General features: G+C 58.0%; 2 protein-coding genes across 3 annotated transcripts; one reads left to right on the top strand and one right to left on the bottom strand.

Moving 5' to 3' along the window:
* Window positions 1–1,788: 1,788 nt before the first annotated feature.
* CCR10 (C-C motif chemokine receptor 10) lies at window positions 1,789–4,590 on the bottom strand. Its single transcript, XM_084861831.1, has 2 exons — window positions 3,978–4,590; window positions 1,789–3,059 (listed from the first exon to the last, which is right to left on the bottom strand). Exons 1-2 carry the CDS (start codon window positions 3,999–4,001, stop codon window positions 1,977–1,979), a joined length of 1,107 nt encoding a protein of 368 aa, XP_084717957.1. The 5' UTR covers window positions 4,002–4,590; the 3' UTR covers window positions 1,789–1,976.
* CNTNAP1 (contactin associated protein 1) lies at window positions 3,053–18,467 on the top strand. 2 transcript variants are annotated; one of them, XM_084861823.1, is made up of 24 exons: window positions 3,053–3,292; window positions 5,768–5,869; window positions 5,963–6,156; window positions 6,617–6,764; window positions 6,859–7,062; window positions 7,588–7,772; window positions 8,243–8,386; window positions 8,856–9,117; window positions 9,610–9,759; window positions 10,024–10,195; window positions 10,628–10,734; window positions 10,874–10,993; window positions 11,337–11,540; window positions 11,739–11,895; window positions 11,990–12,117; window positions 12,395–12,580; window positions 13,004–13,225; window positions 13,479–13,718; window positions 14,551–14,904; window positions 15,068–15,195; window positions 15,900–15,993; window positions 16,180–16,425; window positions 16,525–16,572; window positions 17,239–18,467. In XM_084861823.1, the coding sequence occupies exons 1-24, from the start codon at window positions 3,253–3,255 to the stop codon at window positions 17,559–17,561; spliced, it is 4,158 nt and encodes a 1,385-aa protein (XP_084717949.1). In that variant the 5' UTR covers window positions 3,053–3,252; the 3' UTR covers window positions 17,562–18,467. The 2 variants fall into 2 exon arrangements, with proteins under 2 accessions (XP_084717949.1, XP_084717948.1); XM_084861822.1 differs by lacking the exon at window positions 3,053–3,292 and adding an exon at window positions 4,717–4,909.
* Window positions 18,468–19,693: the final 1,226 nt, after the last annotated feature.

The raw sequence follows: 19,693 nt of genomic DNA, 5'->3' as shown, positions 1-19,693 counted from the left end.
CCCTGGCTTGTTGACAGTGGGGAGGGGCGAGGGCCGGGGGGGGGGGGGGGAGGGGGGAATCGGGGGGCAGAGCGGAGGGGAGCCCGGCCCCGTCTCTGAGGTCGGCCCGAGTGCTGGTGACGTCACGGGAGCCCGCCTCCAGGCTCTCGTGTTAACCCTTGGCTCTCCAGCCTGCACGGTGCAAACCCTCTGGAGGGGCAGCTCTGGGGGACCGAGGGCCTAGGGCACCGAGGAAGGTCCGACTGCTGTCCTCTGACCCCTGTGTGGTCTCAGGGTCCCTGCGATCCGCCGCAGGCACGGCCCACGACGGGGGGGGCGGGGAGGACGCCCCGAATGGAGGCCGGTTCTTCGACATGAGTCACCTTTGGAAGTGCAGACCGAGGCCGGAAATAGACCCCACTCCGGAGTGCAAAAGCTCAGCGAGCCCCTGTGGGGAGAGCGCCTGGGATCCCGGGGAGTTCTGTTGTGTTCGGATAGGGCGGAGGCCTCCCGGTGCATCTGCGATTCCGTGCAGGAAGGGGTTAACCGAGGCGCTGGGCGGCGGGGCAGGGCCGGCCGGGGCGGGGAAGGGGAAGAGAAGGGGGGCCGGGGCCTCTGCGGGCGCGCGCGTGCGTTGCTGACTCAGCGGCGATCCCCGCGGTCTCCGGTGGAGGGTTCCAGGTGGCCCCCCTGGGGCTGGGGTGTGGGGCGTGTGGAGGGTCGGCGCCACTTCCGCGCTTTGCTTCCCGAGGTTGATGGCCCTGGAGGCGGTGGTTCGATCTCAGCAGCCACCGGAGGGAGGCTCTGGGCAGGAAGGCTGAGTCCGAGCGGGGCGGGGACCCGGAGACCACCCTGCCACGCCAGCCACGCTCTTCCTGCCCCGGGTCCCCGGTCCCCAGGCTGCTGGCCGGAGGGGTCGGGGCGGCTTGGCTGACCGGATATTAAACTGCGGAGAGGAGTCGCTCGCTCTTGGACACCATCCTGCCCGCCGTGATGGTGTAAAACAAAGACCAAAGCCATCTGTGCGCCTGTCTCTGCAGGTCACCGGGCCTGGCCTGGCCGGAGAGGAGCGTGGTCTGCCCCGAGGTGCCCTGGGGATAGAGACATCACCACCCTAGGTTCTCTTCCCCGGTCCGGGTCCCAGGCTCTGGCTGCAGGGAAGTTCTCCCCGGCTGCCTCGGTGCATTGGAGAACCACAGTCCCCTCCCTTCCTCCTCCCCCAGGATAATGACTCTGGAAATGTGCAAATTGGGATTTCCTCCTTGCTTTTTCCAAGGTGAAAAACTTCGACTCAACTTTTTGCCCACCCCCATCCCCCGCTTTCCACCACAGAATTTTTACAGAAGGAACTCTAAAATGGTCACTTAATCTGAAAGCCCACGCAAAACGGGAATCTCTGCCCCGTCCCTGTCCCCGCACCACCGCCAGGCGCCCCCGGCCCCCGGCAGCCGCAGCCCGGACACTCGGAGGCCGGGAGCCCGGTCCTGGCCGGGGCGGCCATTGTTGGCGAGCACCCGGGTTGTTCGAAAGCTCTTCTCCGCGGCGTCTCCAGAGGAACCCCCGCCCCTGCTCGCTGGCAGCCTTCCCACCTCACCTCCGCCGGCGGGGAGCGGGCGAAGGTGGAGGAGGTGTCAGCGCCGAGCGTTAGCAGCTCCGCAGCCCCCGCCCCCACCGGGCTCCCAGCGCCCTCCCCCGCTTAGAGCCCCGCGCCCGGGGCGGGAGAGGCGGGCGGGCCGTGCGGGACCCGGGCTCGGCTCCGCTACAAATCACTTTCCAGCCAGCGACTCAAAAATAGTAACATTCGTCGGGTTGCATCACATTCCCATGTTATCCATTTAATGTGGCCAAGTACGGAAGCAATTCCTGTAGGTCCCCACCCCTTTATCGGCGTTCCCACACCTACCCCCCACCTCCATCCCCCCCGCCCCCCCGCCCCCCCGCCCCAGAAACCTCCCCGATCCATTTCCTCCGTCGCCCCCTCCTCTGGATGCGCAGCCCTAGTGGTCCCGGTGGGAAACGCTGTGCGTCTCGGTGGGAGCGGAGCAGGAAGAAAGGCGGGGCCGCCGGGGGCAGCGGGGGCCGCGGGGGCGAGGCCCTGGGCGGCCGTTCCCAGCCCCGCTGCCAGCCCGGAGCAGCCGCCGCAGGTCCCGGCGGAAGCGCAGGCCCAGGAAGGCGTAGAGCACGGGGTTGAGGCCGCAGCGCGCGAGGGCCAGGCCCCCGGTGACCAGCAGGGCCAGGTCCTTGCGCTTACTCGCCGGGCAGCTCCGCTCGCGCGCGGCCAGCAGGTCGGCCGTGTCCAGCAGCAGCGCCAGGCTGTAGGGCAGCTGCAGCAGCACGAAGGCCGCCACCAGGGCCACCACCACGCGCAGCGCGCGCCGGCGCTCCGGCCCCCTGGCGGCCAGCAGCGTGCGGCCCAGCAGCGCGTAGCAGGCTGCCATGACGCCCAGCGGCAGCGCGAAGCCCAGCGCCACCTGCGCCACCGCGCTCGCCCCCTTCACCGTCTGCGCGAGGCCCTCGGGGAAGAGCAGGCGGCAGCGCCGCTGCCCTTCCCGCTGCCCGTCCTGGCTGAAAAGAAGAGCAGGCAGCGCCAGGAGCAGCGACAGCAGCCACACGGTGACGGAGACCAGATGTGCCCGGCCCGGCCCCGAGGGCCTCGGCCGGGCAGGGAGGGCCCGCGTGATGGCCAGGTAGCGGTCGGCGCTAATGCAGGCCAGGAAGAGGAAGCCTGCGTGGAAGGAGGCCGAGTAGAGGCCCGAGATGGCACGGCAGGTGGCACTTCCCAGGCTCCAGCCGTGCAGGGCCCCCGCTGCGGCGAAGGGCAGGGTCAGGGCCAGCAGAAGGTCTGCCAGGGCCAGCTGGAGCAGGTGGGCGGAGGTGGGTGAGCGGGCGGCGTTCCGGGCTGCCAGGTGGGTGGCCAGGACCAGGCCGTTGCCTGCCAGGCCCAGGGCGGCCACCGTCAGGGAGATGCTGGATTGGAAGGCTCGACTGAAGGCCTGGACGTCCGCCTTGTAGCACAGCTCTGGCAGCGGCTCCGCGGAGTAGGCCTCCTCATCGTCGCCGGAATACGCGCCCCAGGAGACCTGGGGAAGGTCAAAAGGGAGAAAAGAGACTTGAGGGGTCCTTGTCTTCCCACTCACACAAAACAGGCTTTGGCTTCCCCGGCACCCCTCCGGCCTCTGCACCCAGCTTTCTGGGTGACCTTGAGTAAGCCACCTGCTCTTTCTGGATCTCAGCTGCCTAATGTGTAGTAGGGTTGTTTGAAAGAAGACGATAATGGATGTGAAGAAGCATCTGGGCTCTGCACAGGCCAAGGGTTTGTATTATTGATAAACCTTGGAGCTTCACTTCTGCTTGCAGCGCCCTCTCCTGGAAGAACTCGCACTCGCAGGCTTTGCCTCAGACCCCGTGGCCAGACTCTTGTCTCCTTTCCCTTTTCCCCTCCCCAAACCCAACTCTACCTCGGTATGGGTGCACTGACATAGTCACGACAAGTGGGTCTCAAGAATTGGGGCTCATGCCAAAACCGGTTTGGCTCGGTGGATAGAGCGTCAGGCCTGCGGACTCAAGGGTCCCAGGTTCGATTCTGGTCAAGGGCATGTATCTTGGTTGCGGGCACACTCCCAGTAGGGGGCGTGCAAGAGGCAGCTGATGGATGTTTCTCTCTCATTGATGTTTCTGGCTCTCTACCCCTCTCCCTTCCTCTCTAAAAAATCAATAATATATATATATATATATATATATATATATATATATATATATATATTAAAAAGAATCGGGGCTCAGGTCTTCCATTGCACCTTGGACAACTACGTTCAGTTCACTCTTCCCTTCAGCCCGAGTCCTGTCCCCCAACCCCAGCCTCACATCCCCAGCCCCCTTTATCTGGAGGGCCCCTGGTCCCAAATGGCTCCAGGAGGCCTGTCGCCAGCTGTGGAATCCCATCCCTTCTCCTTCCCCTCCCTCTCTGTAATCCTTCCTCCCCCTGCCCCCACTCACACCTGCTCTGTGGGCTCGGTCTCCATCTCTGGCCACGAAGGTTTCTGAGGTATAGCCACAGAGGAGAGAAGTTAAATTAGAGGGACAGGAAAGAGGGGGCGGGGAGAGCAGCCAAGAGGATGGTGGGTATTAGGGTCTGTGAGCCCTCTCTACCTAGTGGACCCATTCCACCCCCTAAAAAACAATTTCCCTGTCAGCAGAAAGAGAGTGGGTTTTGGAATACCTCATTTGCTAGCTACCTGTGTGATGGTGGTTTTTAGTTGTTTTACCTCTCTGAGCCTCAGGTTTTTTATTTGCAAAATGGAGTCAAGTAAAAATGCTGAATTCACAGGGCAATGAGTATGCCTAGTAAGGGTGCTAGGAACATAATTTGCCTTTGGAAAATGTTAGAATCTTTTACATACTCTCCTCCCCATATCCAGCCCCCCACCCCACCTGGATTTTTCAGGACCTTCCTTCCCTCTCCTCTGCGACCAACAGCCACTGCCAGCCTCAGGTTCTGGAGGGTATTTCCCCGAAGCCTGGAGGCTCTCTACCCCCCACCCCACCCCGCCCTTCAAGCCAGGCTGAGGCGCGCGCTTGCGCGGAGTCGGGAAAAGCAGCGCCCGTTGGGAGAGAGGCTGGGGAGGGGGGAGGTGAGCGGAGAGAGGGTGGAGAGGAGAGAGCAGCGGAGAGCCCGGAGCGGCTGAGAGAGGGGGGGCGAGGGGAGAAGGGTTGGGGAGGGGTAGGGAAAGAGGGGTGGGTGCGGAGGAGAGACAGTGACCGCTGAGAACCCCAGGGGAGCTGAGAGCCGGAGCCGGAGCTGGAACGGGAGCCCTAGCCCGTCCTGGGCGCTGGGAGGCGGCCGCGGAGCCCCCGGAGCCCTGCAGGATGGGTCTCCGGCTCCTCTGCGTCCTGCTCGCCGCGGTCTCAGGAGCCCGGGGCTGGGGCTACTGTGAGTGCGGGGCTCGGAGGCGGGCAGGGACGGGCCCGGGAGTTCCAAGCACCGCATTGCGGCTGGGTGGTCGCCGGTCCCTTCCCCGCCGGCGCGCGCTCGCCGGTTCGCTTTCGCCCTCCCCGGCCTCTCCCCCGCGCTCCGCAATGCAGCTCGGCGGCCGGCGCGCGCGCCCGGGGCTGGGGTTGGGCTCGGGACCGAGGACAGAGTCGGCCCGGCTGGGATTTGGCACTGCGACCCAAGCCAGGGCTAGTGCCTCGGTTTGAGGATTGGGGATAAAAGTGTTACTGGTGACCCGGACTAGGATTAAGGTTTTGCCAGGGGCTGGGTTTGGGAGTGGGAGCTGGACTTTGGGACTGGGATCCACGGTGGAGTTGCTGCCGGATGGATACTAAGGTTGGACACAGAACTGGTGATGGTGTCAGGCCTGGCTGGGTTGGGACCAAGGCCCGGATCTGGAATTGGTGCAGGTTGGGGGCTGCTGAGGATGGCACGGATGCTCAGGCTGGGCTGGATGGGTGTCTTGGGCTGACTCAGGTTCTGAAAGATGCTACATTTGAGGTTGTGTTTTGGGGAGTTCTGAGCCCGGTTAATACATGGCAGGAACAGGGCTAGGGAGGGTCTGGCCTAAGGGTCCCCCACCGAAGAAGACAGCCCCCCTGAGTGTGCCCCCGTCGCTGCAGCGGGTGGAGGAGATGCTTCAATTAGGGCTGGGTCTGCTGCTGGGGACTGAGCAGGAGGCGCGCCAGTCGCTCCCTGTGCAGGGGCAGGGGTGGTGGTGGGGTAGGAGTGGGGAGGGGCCTTGGGGAAGACCTGGGAGGGGCTGACCTGTCCAATATGCCTGTTCCCCCAACCCAGACGGCTGTGATGAGGAGCTGGTGGGGCCCCTGTACTATCGCTCCCTGGGTGCCTCCTCCTACTATGGGTTCTTCACGGCTCCACGCTTCGCCAGGCTGCACGGTGAGCCTGGCCCCGGGGAGCGGGGAGGGGCTGGGGGGGGGGGGCTGGGAGAAAATGGGGAGCCAGTGGTGAATGCCCTTGTCCCCTCTCTAGGCATCAGTGGCTGGTCTCCCCGGATTGGGGACCCGAATCCCTGGCTCCAGATCGACTTAATGAAGAAGCACCGCATCCGGGCGGTGGCCACACAAGGCTCCTTCAACTCCTGGGACTGGGTCACACGCTACATGCTGCTCTACGGCGACCGCGTGGACAGCTGGACGCCCTTCTACCAGCAGGGGCACAATGCGGTAGGCAGGCCTGCGGGCTCCCTGGGGAACCGCCTTGTTTTGCAGCCTGGGCTTGTGCGGGAAGGGGGGGGAGTGAGGGCACAGGGTAGGTAAGAGCAGTGACTTGCACTCGGAGACTCGGTTCAGGAGGACTGTAAGCTCACAGGTGGGCAAGACACTCCCGGATGACAGGGTTTAGCCACCTTAGGAGAGCTTCTTGGAGGAGGTGACACCCGAGTTGAGCTGTGAGGAAGGAATAAGAATGTGGGAGAAGACCCTCCAGACGAGGAAAATGAGCTGTGTGTGCACAAAGCCTTGGAGGCGGGAGGTCAGGGAGTGTTTGCCTTGGGAAAGTCGGGATGGTCTGGCTGTGACAGCTGCGGGCTGGGAGGCTGCGGAGAACAAGCCGAGGGTGGGGACCAGGCCTCTTCTCTCCTCTCCTCTCCTCTGCCCCCTTCCCTCCTCTCCTCTCCCCCCTCAGACCTTCTTCGGGAACATGAACGAGTCTGCCGTGGTGCGCCACGACCTGCACTACCACTTCACCGCGCGGTACATCCGCATCGTGCCCTTGGCCTGGAACCCGCGGGGCAAGATCGGCCTGCGGCTGGGCCTCTACGGCTGTCCGTACAGTAAGATCTTGTGCGGCGGCGGTGGGAGGGCGCGGGGACCACCCTCCTCCCCGGCCCACACCCGGCCCCGGCCCACGTCCGGTCGTTCGCGCAGAGTCCGACGTGCTCTATTTCGACGGCGACGACGCCATCTCGTACCGCTTCCCGCGAGGGGCCAGCCGCAGCCTGTGGGACGTGTTCGCTTTCAGCTTCAAGACCGAGGAGAAGGACGGGCTCCTGCTGCACGCGGAGGGCGCCCAGGGCGACTACGTGACCCTGGAGCTAAAGGGGGCGCACTTGCTGCTGCACATGAGCCTGGGTGAGTGACGGGCGGCTCGGCGGCTGGGGGCGCTGTTGCTAAGCCACGCGCACTCCTGAGGTCCCCTCTTCCGTTTGGACTGCTCCTACCTGCCTCATTTAGTGCTGGCAAAACTCGGGACTCCCGTTAGCAGAAATGGAATCCAGTCTCAGCTGTGCTGTCTACCAGCGGTGTGACCTCGGACAAGGCGCTTCCCCAATCCCAGTCTCCTCATTGTAAAAGCATCACACACACACACACACACACACACACACTAAAAAGGTATTTTTGTGTCTAATTAGTTTTTCATCACATCCACATCATGAAGTAGAAGCAGCTATTGTGCCCCAAGTTTTACTGATAGAAGTTCAAAGAGGTTAAATGACTTACCCTAAGTCACATCCTTGCCAATGACCGCTGCTCCAACCCAGGCTCTCGGTGGTACCGTCTCTGTATGCCCACCCTCCCAGGCTGCAGCTTCACGGAGGGGCTGGGCTCCCTGGGGTGCTCGGTCCCAGGTCTGACCTAGCCCCACCCTATCCTCAGGCAGCAGCCCCATCCAACCGCGGCCTGGGCACACAACGGTGAGCGCCGGCGGGGTCCTCAACGACCAGCACTGGCATTATGTGCGCGTGGACCGGTACGGTCGCCACACCAACTTCACCCTGGACGGCTATGTGCAGCGCTTCATTCTCAATGGCGACTTCGAGAGACTGAACCTGGACAATGAGGTGAGCAGAGCAGGAGGAGTCGTTTGGTTGAGGGGGGCGCTGGGTGGGTAGGGGACAGCACTTCTCTCCACCAAAGTAAGGCCTTGCTTCCTGGTGCCACCCGAGAACCACTGAGATGGGGTTTGGAAATCTGGATTTTGAGGAATGGGCAAGATGAGAACATTGCCCCCTGGGATTGCCCACCTCGGTGGGATTGGTAAAGACCCTGGCCTCCACCTGCATGTAAAGAATCCCAGAAAGTGTTACTGACTTACCCAAGGGCATGCAGCCAATGTGTGGTTGAGGTAGGACTAGAACCCAAACCTCTGGAGGCTCAGTGAGCTTCCAGCTTGAATACCGACATTGGGGAAATGTGTGTTTCAAGACTTTTATAAAAAAAAAAGTTCCAGGAAGGGGCCTGCTGCTCCCGCACCCAGGGACTCACCGTCCCGGGGAGTCTCACCCTCGTTCCCCACTCCGCCCGCCCACAGATGTTCATTGGAGGCCTGGTGGGCGCTGCACGGAAAAACCTTGCCTACCGGCATAATTTTCGTGGCTGCATGGAGAATATCATCTTCAACCGAGTCAACATCGCCGACCTGGCTGTGCAGCGCAGTTCGAGGATCACCTTCGAGGCCAGTGGGCTGGGGGTCTGGGAGGAATGGGACATCAGAGCCACTTGGAAAGCAAAGAAGTGGCGCGGGAAGAGATCTGGACAATCAGATACAAACTCGGGACCTCTCCCTCCCCAGCCAGATGCTCAAGTGGGGGCATGATAAAAACTACAGGAGATCCAAAGTCCACCGCTTTACCCCAGTTAAGTAGTGGCAGGAAAGCCCTGGGAAATCCCCTCTGGAAGTTAGCAGGAGGGAGGCCGTGGCCATGAAGATGTTGTAGATCAGTGATAGCAAGAGAGCCGAGGCCCCCTCTACAGCTGGACATGTTTCTAGGAGGGCGTTGAAATGTCAGGATTGAAGGTCTCTACCCCCCTCCCCCACCCTGAGGGAGTGTTGTGACAGATCTTAGACCAGTATGAAAATGGGATTCCCAGAGAGGTGGGCTGGAAACTTGCAGCCACTGATGGACCCTTGCTTTGGCCCCCAGGGCAAGGTGGCCTTCCGCTGCCTGGACCCGGTGCCTCACCCGGTCAACTTCGGAGGTCCTCACAACTTCCTGCAAGTGCCCGGGTTCCCTCGCCGAGGCCGCCTCGCAGTCTCCTTTCGCTTCCGCACCTGGGACCTCACGGGACTGCTGCTGTACTCCAAGCTGGGGGACGGGCTGGGCCACGTGGAGCTGATGCTCAGTGAAGGGCAGGTCAACGTGTCCATTGCACAGAGCGGCCGAAAGAAGCTTCAGTTCGCTGCCGGTGAGGGCTGGGTTGGGGGCGGGACCTGGATTGAAGGGTGGACAGGGCCAGAGGGAAGGGGAGGAGGCCAGAGAGGGCAGAGGAGAGCCGGGTGATTCTAGACTTGGACTGAGGGGAGCAGAGCAGGAGGTCCCAGGGCCATGGGAAAAGGTGGGAGTGGATGTGAGAGGCAGCTGGGGCTGGAGGCAGATCTGAGGGGCTACGGTGCTGGGAGAAGCAGGAAGGCGGAGAGTCCTGGTATTCTTCCGTTCCAGGGTGTCTCTGGAGGTGTTGTTGTTCATTTATAGCTTTGCAGACTGTGTAAGCTGCTGGCGTTATGGATAGTGAAGAGAGACTTTCAGAGATGTCACCACTCAGTGTGATGAGTGTAACAGTGGGAGGAGGAACGCAGTCCACCACCGGGACACAGAGCGGGGGCGCAGCGTCCACAGGAAAGACAGGTTGCCCCGAGGGCCTGGTGCTTCCCCGCCCACAGCATCCTTTCCTGTCCAGGGTACCGCCTGAATGATGGCTTTTGGCACGAGGTGAATTTCGCAGCACAGGAAAACCATGCAGTCATCAGCATTGATGATGTGGAGGGGGCAGAGGTCAGGGTCTCCTACCCTCTGCTGATCCGCACAGGGACTTCCTACTTCTTCGGGGGTAAGTGGTGGCTAACACGGCCAGACCCCCGACTCTGGGTGGGAAGGGCCCCACCCCCACCTGAGTCCACCCAGATAGGACTACATGGAGAGCTTTGTAGGAATAAATCCCTCTTTCCCCTCTGGGGCCTGGGGGACCGGAAGGTCACTGCCATTATCGATTGGCCCCCTCCCTTCCTCCATGTCTGGCTCTCCCTTGGCATCTCCCCGGGGGAGGGTCTCCGGGTCTCCCCTGGGGAGGGCCTCACAGGGGTGGTTGCTCCAGGTTGTCCCAAGCCAGCCAGTCGATGGGGCTGCCACTCTAACCAGACGGCGTTCCATGGCTGCATGGAGCTGTTCAAGGTGGATGGTCAACTGGTCAACCTGACTCTGGTGGAGGGCCGGCGGCTCGGATACTTTGCTGAGGTCCTCTTTGACACATGTGGCATCACCGATAGGTATCCAGAAAGTCCCTTTCCCTTCCAGAGGCGACCCCCTCCAGAGCTCTTTCCCAAGGTCTCCCATAGGGGGTGGCCCTTCTCAATCTTTCTTCTCCCGATCCCAGCTTCTCAGTCTCCCACCTGGAGATGGTTCCTCCTTCACCTCTCACTCCTGTTTCTTCCCTTAAAGTGACATGTGCTTAGAATGGAAATGAAGCATCTATTTTTTGGGTGGTGGTGGCATTATTTGTTCTTTGGGGGAAGGGAAAACAGTGCTTGAGCCCAGGCCTGCCTAACGCCCTGCATTTAGGCCCGTATCTGGCTAGTTAGTTGGGGTGTGTCTCATGGAGTTGTGTGTTCTCAGGAGCGGGGAGTGGAACCTGTAGGGCTCAGACCCCACTCTCAAGCTCCCAATAAGGCTTCTTCCCTTGGTGCTGACCCCTTCCTCAGGTGCAACCCTAACATGTGTGAGCATGATGGACGCTGCTACCAGTCTTGGGATGACTTCATCTGCTACTGTGAACTGACAGGCTACAAGGGGGAGACCTGCCATGAACGTAAGCCAGCTGGGACATGGGGGAGAGCCGGGGACAGAGGGCAGGAGAGGGCAGGAGAAGGTTTCTGGGATCATGGGGCTGATAGAGATGGTGGGGCGGGCTCTGCTAGCCCTCTGAATTGCTTCCTACCACCTACCAGCTTTGTATAAGGAATCTTGTGAGGCTTACCGGCTTAGTGGGAAAACTTCGGGAAACTTCACCATTGATCCTGATGGCAGTGGCCCCCTGAAGCCATTTGTAGTATACTGTGATATTCGAGGTAAGCGGCTTTGATAGGTGGTTAAGGGGCAGTTGACAAAGGCTATGCTGGGGTGTAGGGAAACAGGGAAGGATTGAGGGTAGACATTAAACTGTGATGGGCTAAAGGAGGGCAGAGGGGAAAGGAATTTGTAATGGAGCCTTGCAGATAAATTTCAGCTTCCTGATGTGCTCCAGCTGTCTCATGTCCAGCCTGCAAGGTCCAGGGCCAGGAGCTGGGCTGGGATGGAGCTGCTAGCCACATTTATTGGCTCTGAGTTGCAGCAGTGGTGGTGGAGGGGGGCAGGGGGATGGGTAGAGAATGCTGGTCTCCAGCCAAAGCTCTGACCCTTCTCCTCCCCCAGAGAAGAAGGCGTGGACAGTTGTGCGGCATGACAGGCTGTGGACGACTCGGGTGACAGGTTCAAGCATGGACCGGCCGTTCCTGGGGGCCGTCCAGTACTGGAATGCATCCTGGGAGGAAGTCAGTGCCCTGGCCAATGCTTCCCAGCACTGTGAACAGTGGATCGAATTCTCCTGCTACAATTCCAGGCTGCTCAACACTGCAGGTTGGGTCTGGGGTGTGGGAGGGTGAGGTGGAGAGCTGGAGGAGAGACCAGTGGGGGCCTGGGAGAAAGAAACCGGATGGTTAAGTTGGAGTCCTGGGCTAGGAGATTCAAGTGTCTGGGCTGGTTAGAAGGGTGAGAGGGGAGCCCAGAGACTGGTGGAGGAACAGGGGCTAGAAACTGCCTGAACCCCTTCCCCAGGCGGCTACCCCTACAGCTTCTGGATTGGCCGGAATGAGGAGCAGCACTTCTACTGGGGAGGCTCGCAGCCTGGGATCCAGCGCTGTGCCTGCGGTCTGGACCGGAGCTGTGTGGACCCTGCTCTGCAGTGCAACTGTGACGCTGACCAGCCCCAGTGGTGAGGGAGGCACAGGGCGGGGCTCTCAGGGTGGGGGGGCGGGGAGGGGGCAGGTGAATGGCAGGGGCTGAGCCACTGCATCTCGCCCGCACAGGAGAACCGACAGGGGACTGCTGACCTTTGTGGACCATTTGCCTGTCACTCAGGTGGTGGTGGGGGACACAAACCGCTCCACTTCTGAGGCCCAGTTTTTCCTGAGGCCTCTGCGCTGCTATGGCGATCGTGAGTGACAGACCGTTTTGTGTATCATCTAGTTTCTAGAATCTAGGCCACCTGACTCACCGAGTGCCTCCAGGACACACTGTCAGACACCCCAGGTCCTCCTATGATGACCCTCCCCACAATCTGTTTTGCTCCTTTACACCTTATTCTCTTTCATTACACTCCTTGGTTACCCCTAGCTACCCCTCTGCCTTTCCTTCCCCCACTCACCTGAGGCTCCCTCACTCCCCCACTCTCCAGCCTCCCTGACAAGGCCTTCTTCCATCTGGCTTTGTAGGAAATTCCTGGAACACTATCTCCTTCCACACCGGGACTGCACTACGCTTTCCTCCAATCCGTGCCAACCACAGCCTTGATGTCTCCTTCTACTTCAGGACCTCGGCCCCCTCAGGAGTCTTCCTAGAGAATATGGGGGGCTCTTACTTCCAGTGGTGCCGACCTTACGTGCGGGTGGAACTCAACAGTGAGCAGGCACACGGGGAGGGTGCAGGTGGAGGCTGGGGCAAGAGACAAGGGCAGATGCTTCGTCTCTTTTGAGGGCCTTTGATGGACAAGGCTTTAATGACCCTGGGTTCTAGTCCAGCTCAGCCCTGAGAGCTGGCCTGGTGACCGGAGGCACCCAGTGTGCCTCTCTGGGCCGTAGGCCCCTGTGAGTAAGGAAGCTGGGATCCTGAGGTATCTCCTACCTAACAGCTATGCTTCTGACCTGAGAAGTGGGGTGGGAAGCCGGCTCTAGGGATCTGCAGATTTGGGAGAGAACAGGGGTATGAGATTTTAAGCAGGCTGTGCACAAACTGGAGGGACGTCCCAGGAGCTCCAGAGTGAAGAGAGGCTGCATTGGGTGAGGAATCTTGGAGGCCTGAGTCCTCTCCCCCCACCCCACCAGCATCCCGAGATGTGGTCTTCGCCTTTGACGTGGGGAATGGAGATGAGAACCTGACGGTACACTCAGATGATTTTGAGTTCAATGACGATGAGTGGCACCTGGTCCGGGCCGAAATCAACGTGAAGCAGGCCCGGCTCCGCGTGGACCACCGGCCCTGGGTGGTGCGGCGCATGCCCCTGCAGACCTACATCTGGCTGGAGTACGACCAGCCCCTCTACGTTGGTAAGCAGCAACCCAGAGGCAGGTCTGAAATCTCCTTAGCCTTTCTACCCTCTCAAGGCTGCTCTCCTTGGTTCCAGGAACCAGTGTCTTAATTCCCAATCCCTCTGCTTCAGAGAGAGCCAAAGGCCCACCATCCCTCTCCAGTCCTTGGCTCTAGGCCATTATTCTAGCTCACTTGGTTCTATTCCCAACCCCAATACTTATCCCTGTCTCTTGCTCTACACCCATTTCTTAACCTGCCTACCCTCCCCAGGATCTGCAGAGCTTAAGAGGCGCCCCTTCGTGGGCTGCTTGAGGGCTATGCGTCTGAATGGAGTGACTCTGAACCTGGAAGGCCGTGCCAATGCCTCTGAGGGTACCTCGCCCAACTGCACAGGCCGCTGTGCCCATCCCCGGTTCCCCTGTTTCCATGGAGGCCGATGCGTGGAACGCTACAGCTACTACACATGTGACTGTGACCTCACGGCTTTTGATGGGCCGTATTGCAACCACGGTCAGTGCTGTTGGGTATGGAAGGACAGGGAGCTGTAGGGTGTCATGGGATGTAGGGATAGCAGGGAAGAAAGGAAGGAGGGTGTCTCTGGGTTCCTGAGCTCTGAGCTGGGGCCATCAGGCAGCTGAAGATGCTGGGTGACTCCAAAGGCATAAAGTGGGGCAAGGAAGGGGTGGTACAGCTAGCTGGCAGTAAAAGAACTCAAAAGCAACAAGCAAATAACTTCCCCATCTTCCCCTATCACCAAGGTAATGCAGGTTCCTCCCCTTGCAAGCATATCCACCTCAGGCTGCATGATGCCCTCCTATGCCATTTCCTATTTGACAATTGCTGCACTCCTAAAACATGTCTACAGCCGGGTTCTTGGTTAAAGAGAACCTAGTCATTCACCACAGCAAGATCTCTGCACATATACGCAGACTGCATCCTCCCTAAGACTGGTAGGTTACTAATGGGAAGTCTGGTGGAATAGGGAGACTTAGGGACTTAGGGACCAAGAGAAGACTTTGGTCTTGGTTTGGAAATGTGAGTAGTGGTGAATGTACTGGATGGAGTAGTGATCTCAGTTCTAATCTTGGCTGTCCACTTACTGTGTATCCTTAAGCAAGTCACTGCCAACCTATGAACCTCAGTTTCCCCACCTGTAAAATGCAGCCCCAACCCCAATAGGGGTTGGCTAAGATGAAACTGTGGTGGTGGTAGAAACTGAAGGCAAGTCCCAGGTGTGTGTGTGTGTGTGTGTGTGTGTGTGTGTGTGAGTGTGTGTGTGTGTGACATATACAGTATCTAAATATGGAAACGGAAGCCCTGACCTCACCACCTGTGCCTTCAGATATTGGTGGTTTCTTTGAGCCCGGCACCTGGATGCGCTATAACCTGCAGTCAGCCCTGCGCTCTGCAGCCCGGGAGTTCTCCCACATGCTGAGCCGGCCGGTGCCAGGCTACGAGCCAGGCTACATCCCTGGCTATGACACTCCTGGCTATGTGCCTGGCTACCATGGCCCTGGGTACCGTCTGCCTGAATACCCACAGCCTGGCCGGCCTGTGCCCGGTTACCGGGGTCCTGTCTACAATGTTACTGGCGAGGAGGTGTCTTTCAGCTTTAGCACCGAGTCTGCCCCCGCCGTCCTGCTCTACGTCAGCTCCTTCGTGCGTGACTACATGGCCGTGCTCATCAAGGAAGACGGTAAGCTCCTGACAGGCTCTCCCTCAACTCCAGCTTCTTCCTGGGCTCCCTTCATTCTCACAACTGATTCACTCATCAATACATAACAGGACCTAAGTGCTCTTGAAAAAGGGGGTTGTGGGACCTGAAGGGAGACCCCCTCTTTCTCCTCTCCACCCCACAGGGACTCTACAGCTGCGCTATCAGCTGGGCACCAGTCCCTACGTGTACCAACTAACCACCCGCCCAGTTACAGATGGCCAGCCCCACAGCGTCAATATCACCCGGGTCTACCGCCAGCTTTTCATCCAGGTGTGTGTAGAGAAAAGTGGACCAGCTCAGATCATAACCTCATGATCAAGGTTGTGGCGCCCAGGAAAATGTCAAATATTTAGTATTTGTAGAGCACATGCCAATTTACAGAGAATTTTCATATGTATCAATTACCTTATATGGCTCTCACAACAGGTCTGTGAGGCAGCTCAGGTACACATGTGGACTTACTATTTCTGTTTTACAAATCATTAAATGGACTCAGAAAGTAAAGTGCTGCCTTAAAGTTAGACTACTAGAAAGCTCACAAACAGGGCTCAAAATCAGGCTGTTGGGTTTTTATTTTATTTTATTTTATTATTTTTTTAAAATATATTTTATTGATTTTGCACAGAGAGGAAGGGAGAGAGATAGAGAGCTAGAAACATCGATGAGAGAGAGTCATCGATCAGCTGCCTCTTGCACACCCCCTACTGGGGATATGCCCGCAACCAAGGTATATGCCCTTGACCGGAATCGAACCTGGGACCTTTCAGTCCCCAAGCCGACGCTCTATCCATTGAGTCAAGCCGGTTTCAGCGGCTGTTGGGTTTTTAATACCAAACTCTACATCTGGGTCCAGGGGTGGCGCACCTAGGACAAAGCTAGGACTTAGCACCTGCTGGGACAGAGTTCCTGGATGATCGTGGCCGCGTCTGCCTCTGGTTCTCCCTCCTGCATCTCCTTTCTCCTCCCTGACTCAGGTGGACTACTTCCCTCTGACAGAACAGAAGTTCTCACTGTTGGTGGACAGCCAGCTGGACTCACCCAAGGCCCTGTACCTAGGGCGTGTTATGGGTAAGCCGAGCGTGGCAATGCATTTTGGGTAAGAAATTGTGGGTGAAGCCCCTGGAGCCTAGAGGAGAGGGAAGGAATTGGGAATCGCAGTGCAGGTGCTGATGAGCAGGAAACCTATGGATGGTAAGGGAGGGCAGGGTGATTGGTGGTCCAAGCCCTTTCTTTCTGGGCCTGTCTCTCCCCCAGAAACAGGAGTAATTGACCCAGAGATCCAGCGCTACAACACACCAGGTTTCTCGGGCTGTTTGTCTGGTGTTCGATTCAACAATGTGGCTCCCCTCAAAGCCCACTTCCGAACCCCTCGACCCATGACTGCTGAGCTGGCTGAGGCCCTTCGCGTTCAGGGAGAACTGTCTGAATCTAACTGTGGAGCCATGCCACGTCTTTTCTCAGAGGTGCCACCTGAGCTGGACCCCTGGTACCTGCCCCCAGGTATGTCCCCAGGACACAGAAGAAGGAGGGACAACAGAGAAGGAAAATTATTCTTACCATATTGGAGGCTTCTCCTAACTGGTGCTTTCTCTTCTTCAGACTTCCTTTACTACCATGACGACGGATGGGTTGCCATACTTTTAGGCTGTAAGTAGTGTGATCACTGCCCTAATCTCCTGATTCCACCCTCCGATTGTTGGCATTCCCTCCCTGCCCTGTAGAGCATGGCAGTGCGAAGAAGGCTGAGATAGGCTACGCTGAAGTAGTATGCGATTGGACTGGAGGTTTTCAAATGTTTGAGAATGCTATAGACTTTTGTTTTTTCTTTTTATGTTATAAACTTTAATTGAAATATTAAGACTGGGCTATGGCTAAGGAATGAGGAAATGGGAGTATAGTAACATCTAGAGAGATAAGAAGGGCTAATGGCCCTGGCTGGTTTGGCTCAATGGACTGAAGGGTCCCAGGTTCGATTCCAGTCAAGGGCACATGCCCGGGTTGTGGACCAGACCCCCAGTGGGGGTGTGTGCAGGAGGCAGCCCATCAATGGTTCTTTCTCGTCATTGACATTTCTCTCTCTCTTTCCCTCTCCCTTCTTCTCTGAAATAATTAAAAACTATTTTTTTTAAAAAAGAAGAAGGGTTAACTAGCAGGGATGTGAAAAGAGAATATTAGAAGATGGCGGGGGATACGCAGGAATTCAGACTTACCAGACACTAAGGAATCGCCTGATGGTTGTAGAGTGGACACTGTTGTCTGTCTGTAGGAGAAACCCCAAGGATCTGCTCTAATTGTTTCTTTTTCCTCTTTCAGTTTTGGTGGCCTTCCTGTTGCTGGGGCTGGTGGGAATGTTGGTGCTCTTCTATCTGCAGAACCATCGCTACAAGGGTTCCTACCACACCAATGAGCCCAAGGCCACCCACGATTACCACCCTGGCGGCAAACCTCCCCTGCCTACTTCCGGCTCTGCCCAGGCCCCGGTCCCTACACCAGCTTCCACTCAAGTTCAAGCCCCAGCCCCAGCTCCAACACCAGCACCAGCTCCAGCCCCACACCCAGTCTCAGCCCCTGGCCCTGGCCCTGGCCCCCGGGACCAAAACCTACCCCAGATCCTGGAGGAGTCCAGATCTGAATGAATCAGAAGGGCTTCAGGGACCAAGTCCATTTCCCTGAATTCCCCAGAACCTGCCTCTACCCAACCCTGTCAGGGACATCTGACTCCTTTTAGCTGGTTCTGCTCCTCCAGAGGATGCCCCTCCTGCCAAGTTTGGTGGGCAGAGCTACAGATGGGACCAAAGGGAGTAGCCGAGCCTCACTGCCTAAACCAATGCCCTGCCCATCTCCGTTTCCCCAGGCTCCTGGCTGTTTGCCTGCCTCAAAAAGAAAGCCTCGTGGGGTTGAGACAGGTCCTTCCTGCCATCCCTGTCCCAGCTGCTGCCAGGGATTAACGGAGTGCAGGGGAGATTAACTGTCTCTCTCCAAACGTTCAATCTCTGCAGGGATAGATGTGTGGGATTGCAGGGATGCACGAGGTATGGGGGGAGGAGGCTGCTAAACATATCCCCCAGCCTTCCCCCTGCCCTGCAGAACATCCCGGTCTGCGTCCACTCAGTTGGGGGTTAGGGAGGGCTTCATCATTGGGTCCTACCCTCCTCCTCCTCCTTTTTTGTTTTGTTTTTTATAGAGACTGAGAGGCTTCAGTTTAGCACTTTAGTACCTCTGCTGCTTCAAATGCTTTAGCCAAAGCCATACAAACTTGCAACGTAGAGAAAATAATGCAGATGCACTGACTAGCCAGCTCCATACTCTTCCTCCCTCTTCCAAGATATGCAATAGCCTTGATGCCTGTCGAAAGGCTTAGCCCCCTCTCCAATGCATGAGGAGCCCTCTTTCCTCCGCTCAGAGATGCTGCTTCATTTGCCCAGGAGGTCACATTCTTTAAATATATATTTTTTTTGTTGCAAAGTCTCTCTCTAGAGAAACTCTATATATTATTCTAATTTTTAAATGACCAATTTATATATAAAAGGAGAAAAAAGCAATCGATTGTCCTGTGCTGTGCTGTGCCATGGTGTGTAGTTGCTTCTCCTGTGTTGGCAGTCCCCCGAGGTCTGCTGGTCACTCCTCCAGCCTGAGCCGGCTCCCATGCCGAAGCTGTGCTTTCAGACGGAGGGCCGTTCTAATAAAACAGAGTGGCAGAGCCCCAGACTGTGCGTGGTGGCTGGTGTTGTGGTTAGCGGGTGGGGTAAGTGGGATGGTTTTAAGGGAACTAATTTGAGGGCTTGGGAATTTCTGCAGGGAACCCTCAGAATCCTTACGTCACCTACCAGGAGCCTGACTGGTTCTTGGCAACCCTCAATTTCACCCAGCCCCCCATCTCCGTGGACAAGTGGGGATCAGAAGCTAAAGCTTCAGCAGAAATGCCCCTGTACCATCATCCCTGGGTCATTTCCAGCCCCAAAGCACAACGGAACACACCTTGCCAAAATGGATTCTGCCACTTTATTCAGATAAGAGGTCACAAGCCACAGGACTTAAAGTGCGTGAAATTCACTGGCAATAAAGCCGCACATATATCAGCCTCCCCAGTCCCCCTCCCCCCCCGCCCCCGCCACCTTGCTCCATTCGTCATTGCATGTCTGGGGGGAGGGGTTACACCCGTCATTAAAGGCTGAGGACGGCGGGAAGAAGGAGCAGGAGTATTAGTGGTCTGACAGTGGGGAAGGGGGGGTTGACCACAGTGATTCTGCACACTGAGGCAAGGGTGGGGTCAGTCTAGCCTCTCAAAGGCTCGATGTAATTTCCCCCACCTGTTCTTCACGGTCAGTCCCTGGCATTTCAGGCAGACCTAACTCCTCCTCCTTCATCTGTCTATGGTTTTCCCCTATAATCTGTGAGTAAGTCAGAGCCCACGGTCCAGCTAGAAGGTGCCCCAATACACAATGATTACAAACCACAGCAGATACACATTTCAGAATCATGGTGGGGCTGGCCCAATCAGGTGGGAAGAGGCTCTGTCAGGCGCGGGCTGGGCATATGCCTACTGAGTGCATGAGCCCACAGTGTGGTGAGTGAGAGGAGGTGAGTGAGAGTGCACGTGTGTGTGTACATGCTCCACAAAACCCCTGGGCGGCTGCTTGGCCAGAGGGAATCCCATCTCTTGCTTCACGGGACAGCCAGTGGGTTGCAGGGAGTGGTCAGCACAGACTGGGAGAGAGGGCTCGGATTCCCCAGAGGGAAGGGAGAAGCCTGCTCCCTATTCTAATAA

Source organism: Pipistrellus hanaki (assembly GCF_964339955.1).
Source record: "Pipistrellus hanaki genome assembly, chromosome: 16".
In the NCBI taxonomy this organism is placed as follows: domain Eukaryota; kingdom Metazoa; phylum Chordata; class Mammalia; order Chiroptera; family Vespertilionidae; genus Pipistrellus; species Pipistrellus hanaki.
This window is presented reverse-complemented; position numbering and strand designations above follow the sequence as displayed.

Coding starts and splice junctions, on each gene's coding strand:
- CCR10 (XM_084861831.1), bottom strand. CDS start 4,001: ATGGAGACCGAGCCCACAGAGCAG. Junction 3,060..3,977: donor AGACCGAGCCCACAGAGCAG/GTGTGAGTGGGG, acceptor GACCTTCCCCAG/GTCTCCTGGGGCGCGTATTC.
- CNTNAP1 (XM_084861822.1), top strand. CDS start 4,846: ATGGGTCTCCGGCTCCTCTGCGTCCTGCTCGCCGCGGTCTCAGGAGCC. Junction 11,896..11,989: donor GACGCTGACCAGCCCCAGTG/GTGAGGGAGGCA, acceptor TCGCCCGCACAG/GAGAACCGACAGGGGACTGC. Junction 12,581..13,003: donor CGTGCGGGTGGAACTCAACA/GTGAGCAGGCAC, acceptor CCACCCCACCAG/CATCCCGAGATGTGGTCTTC.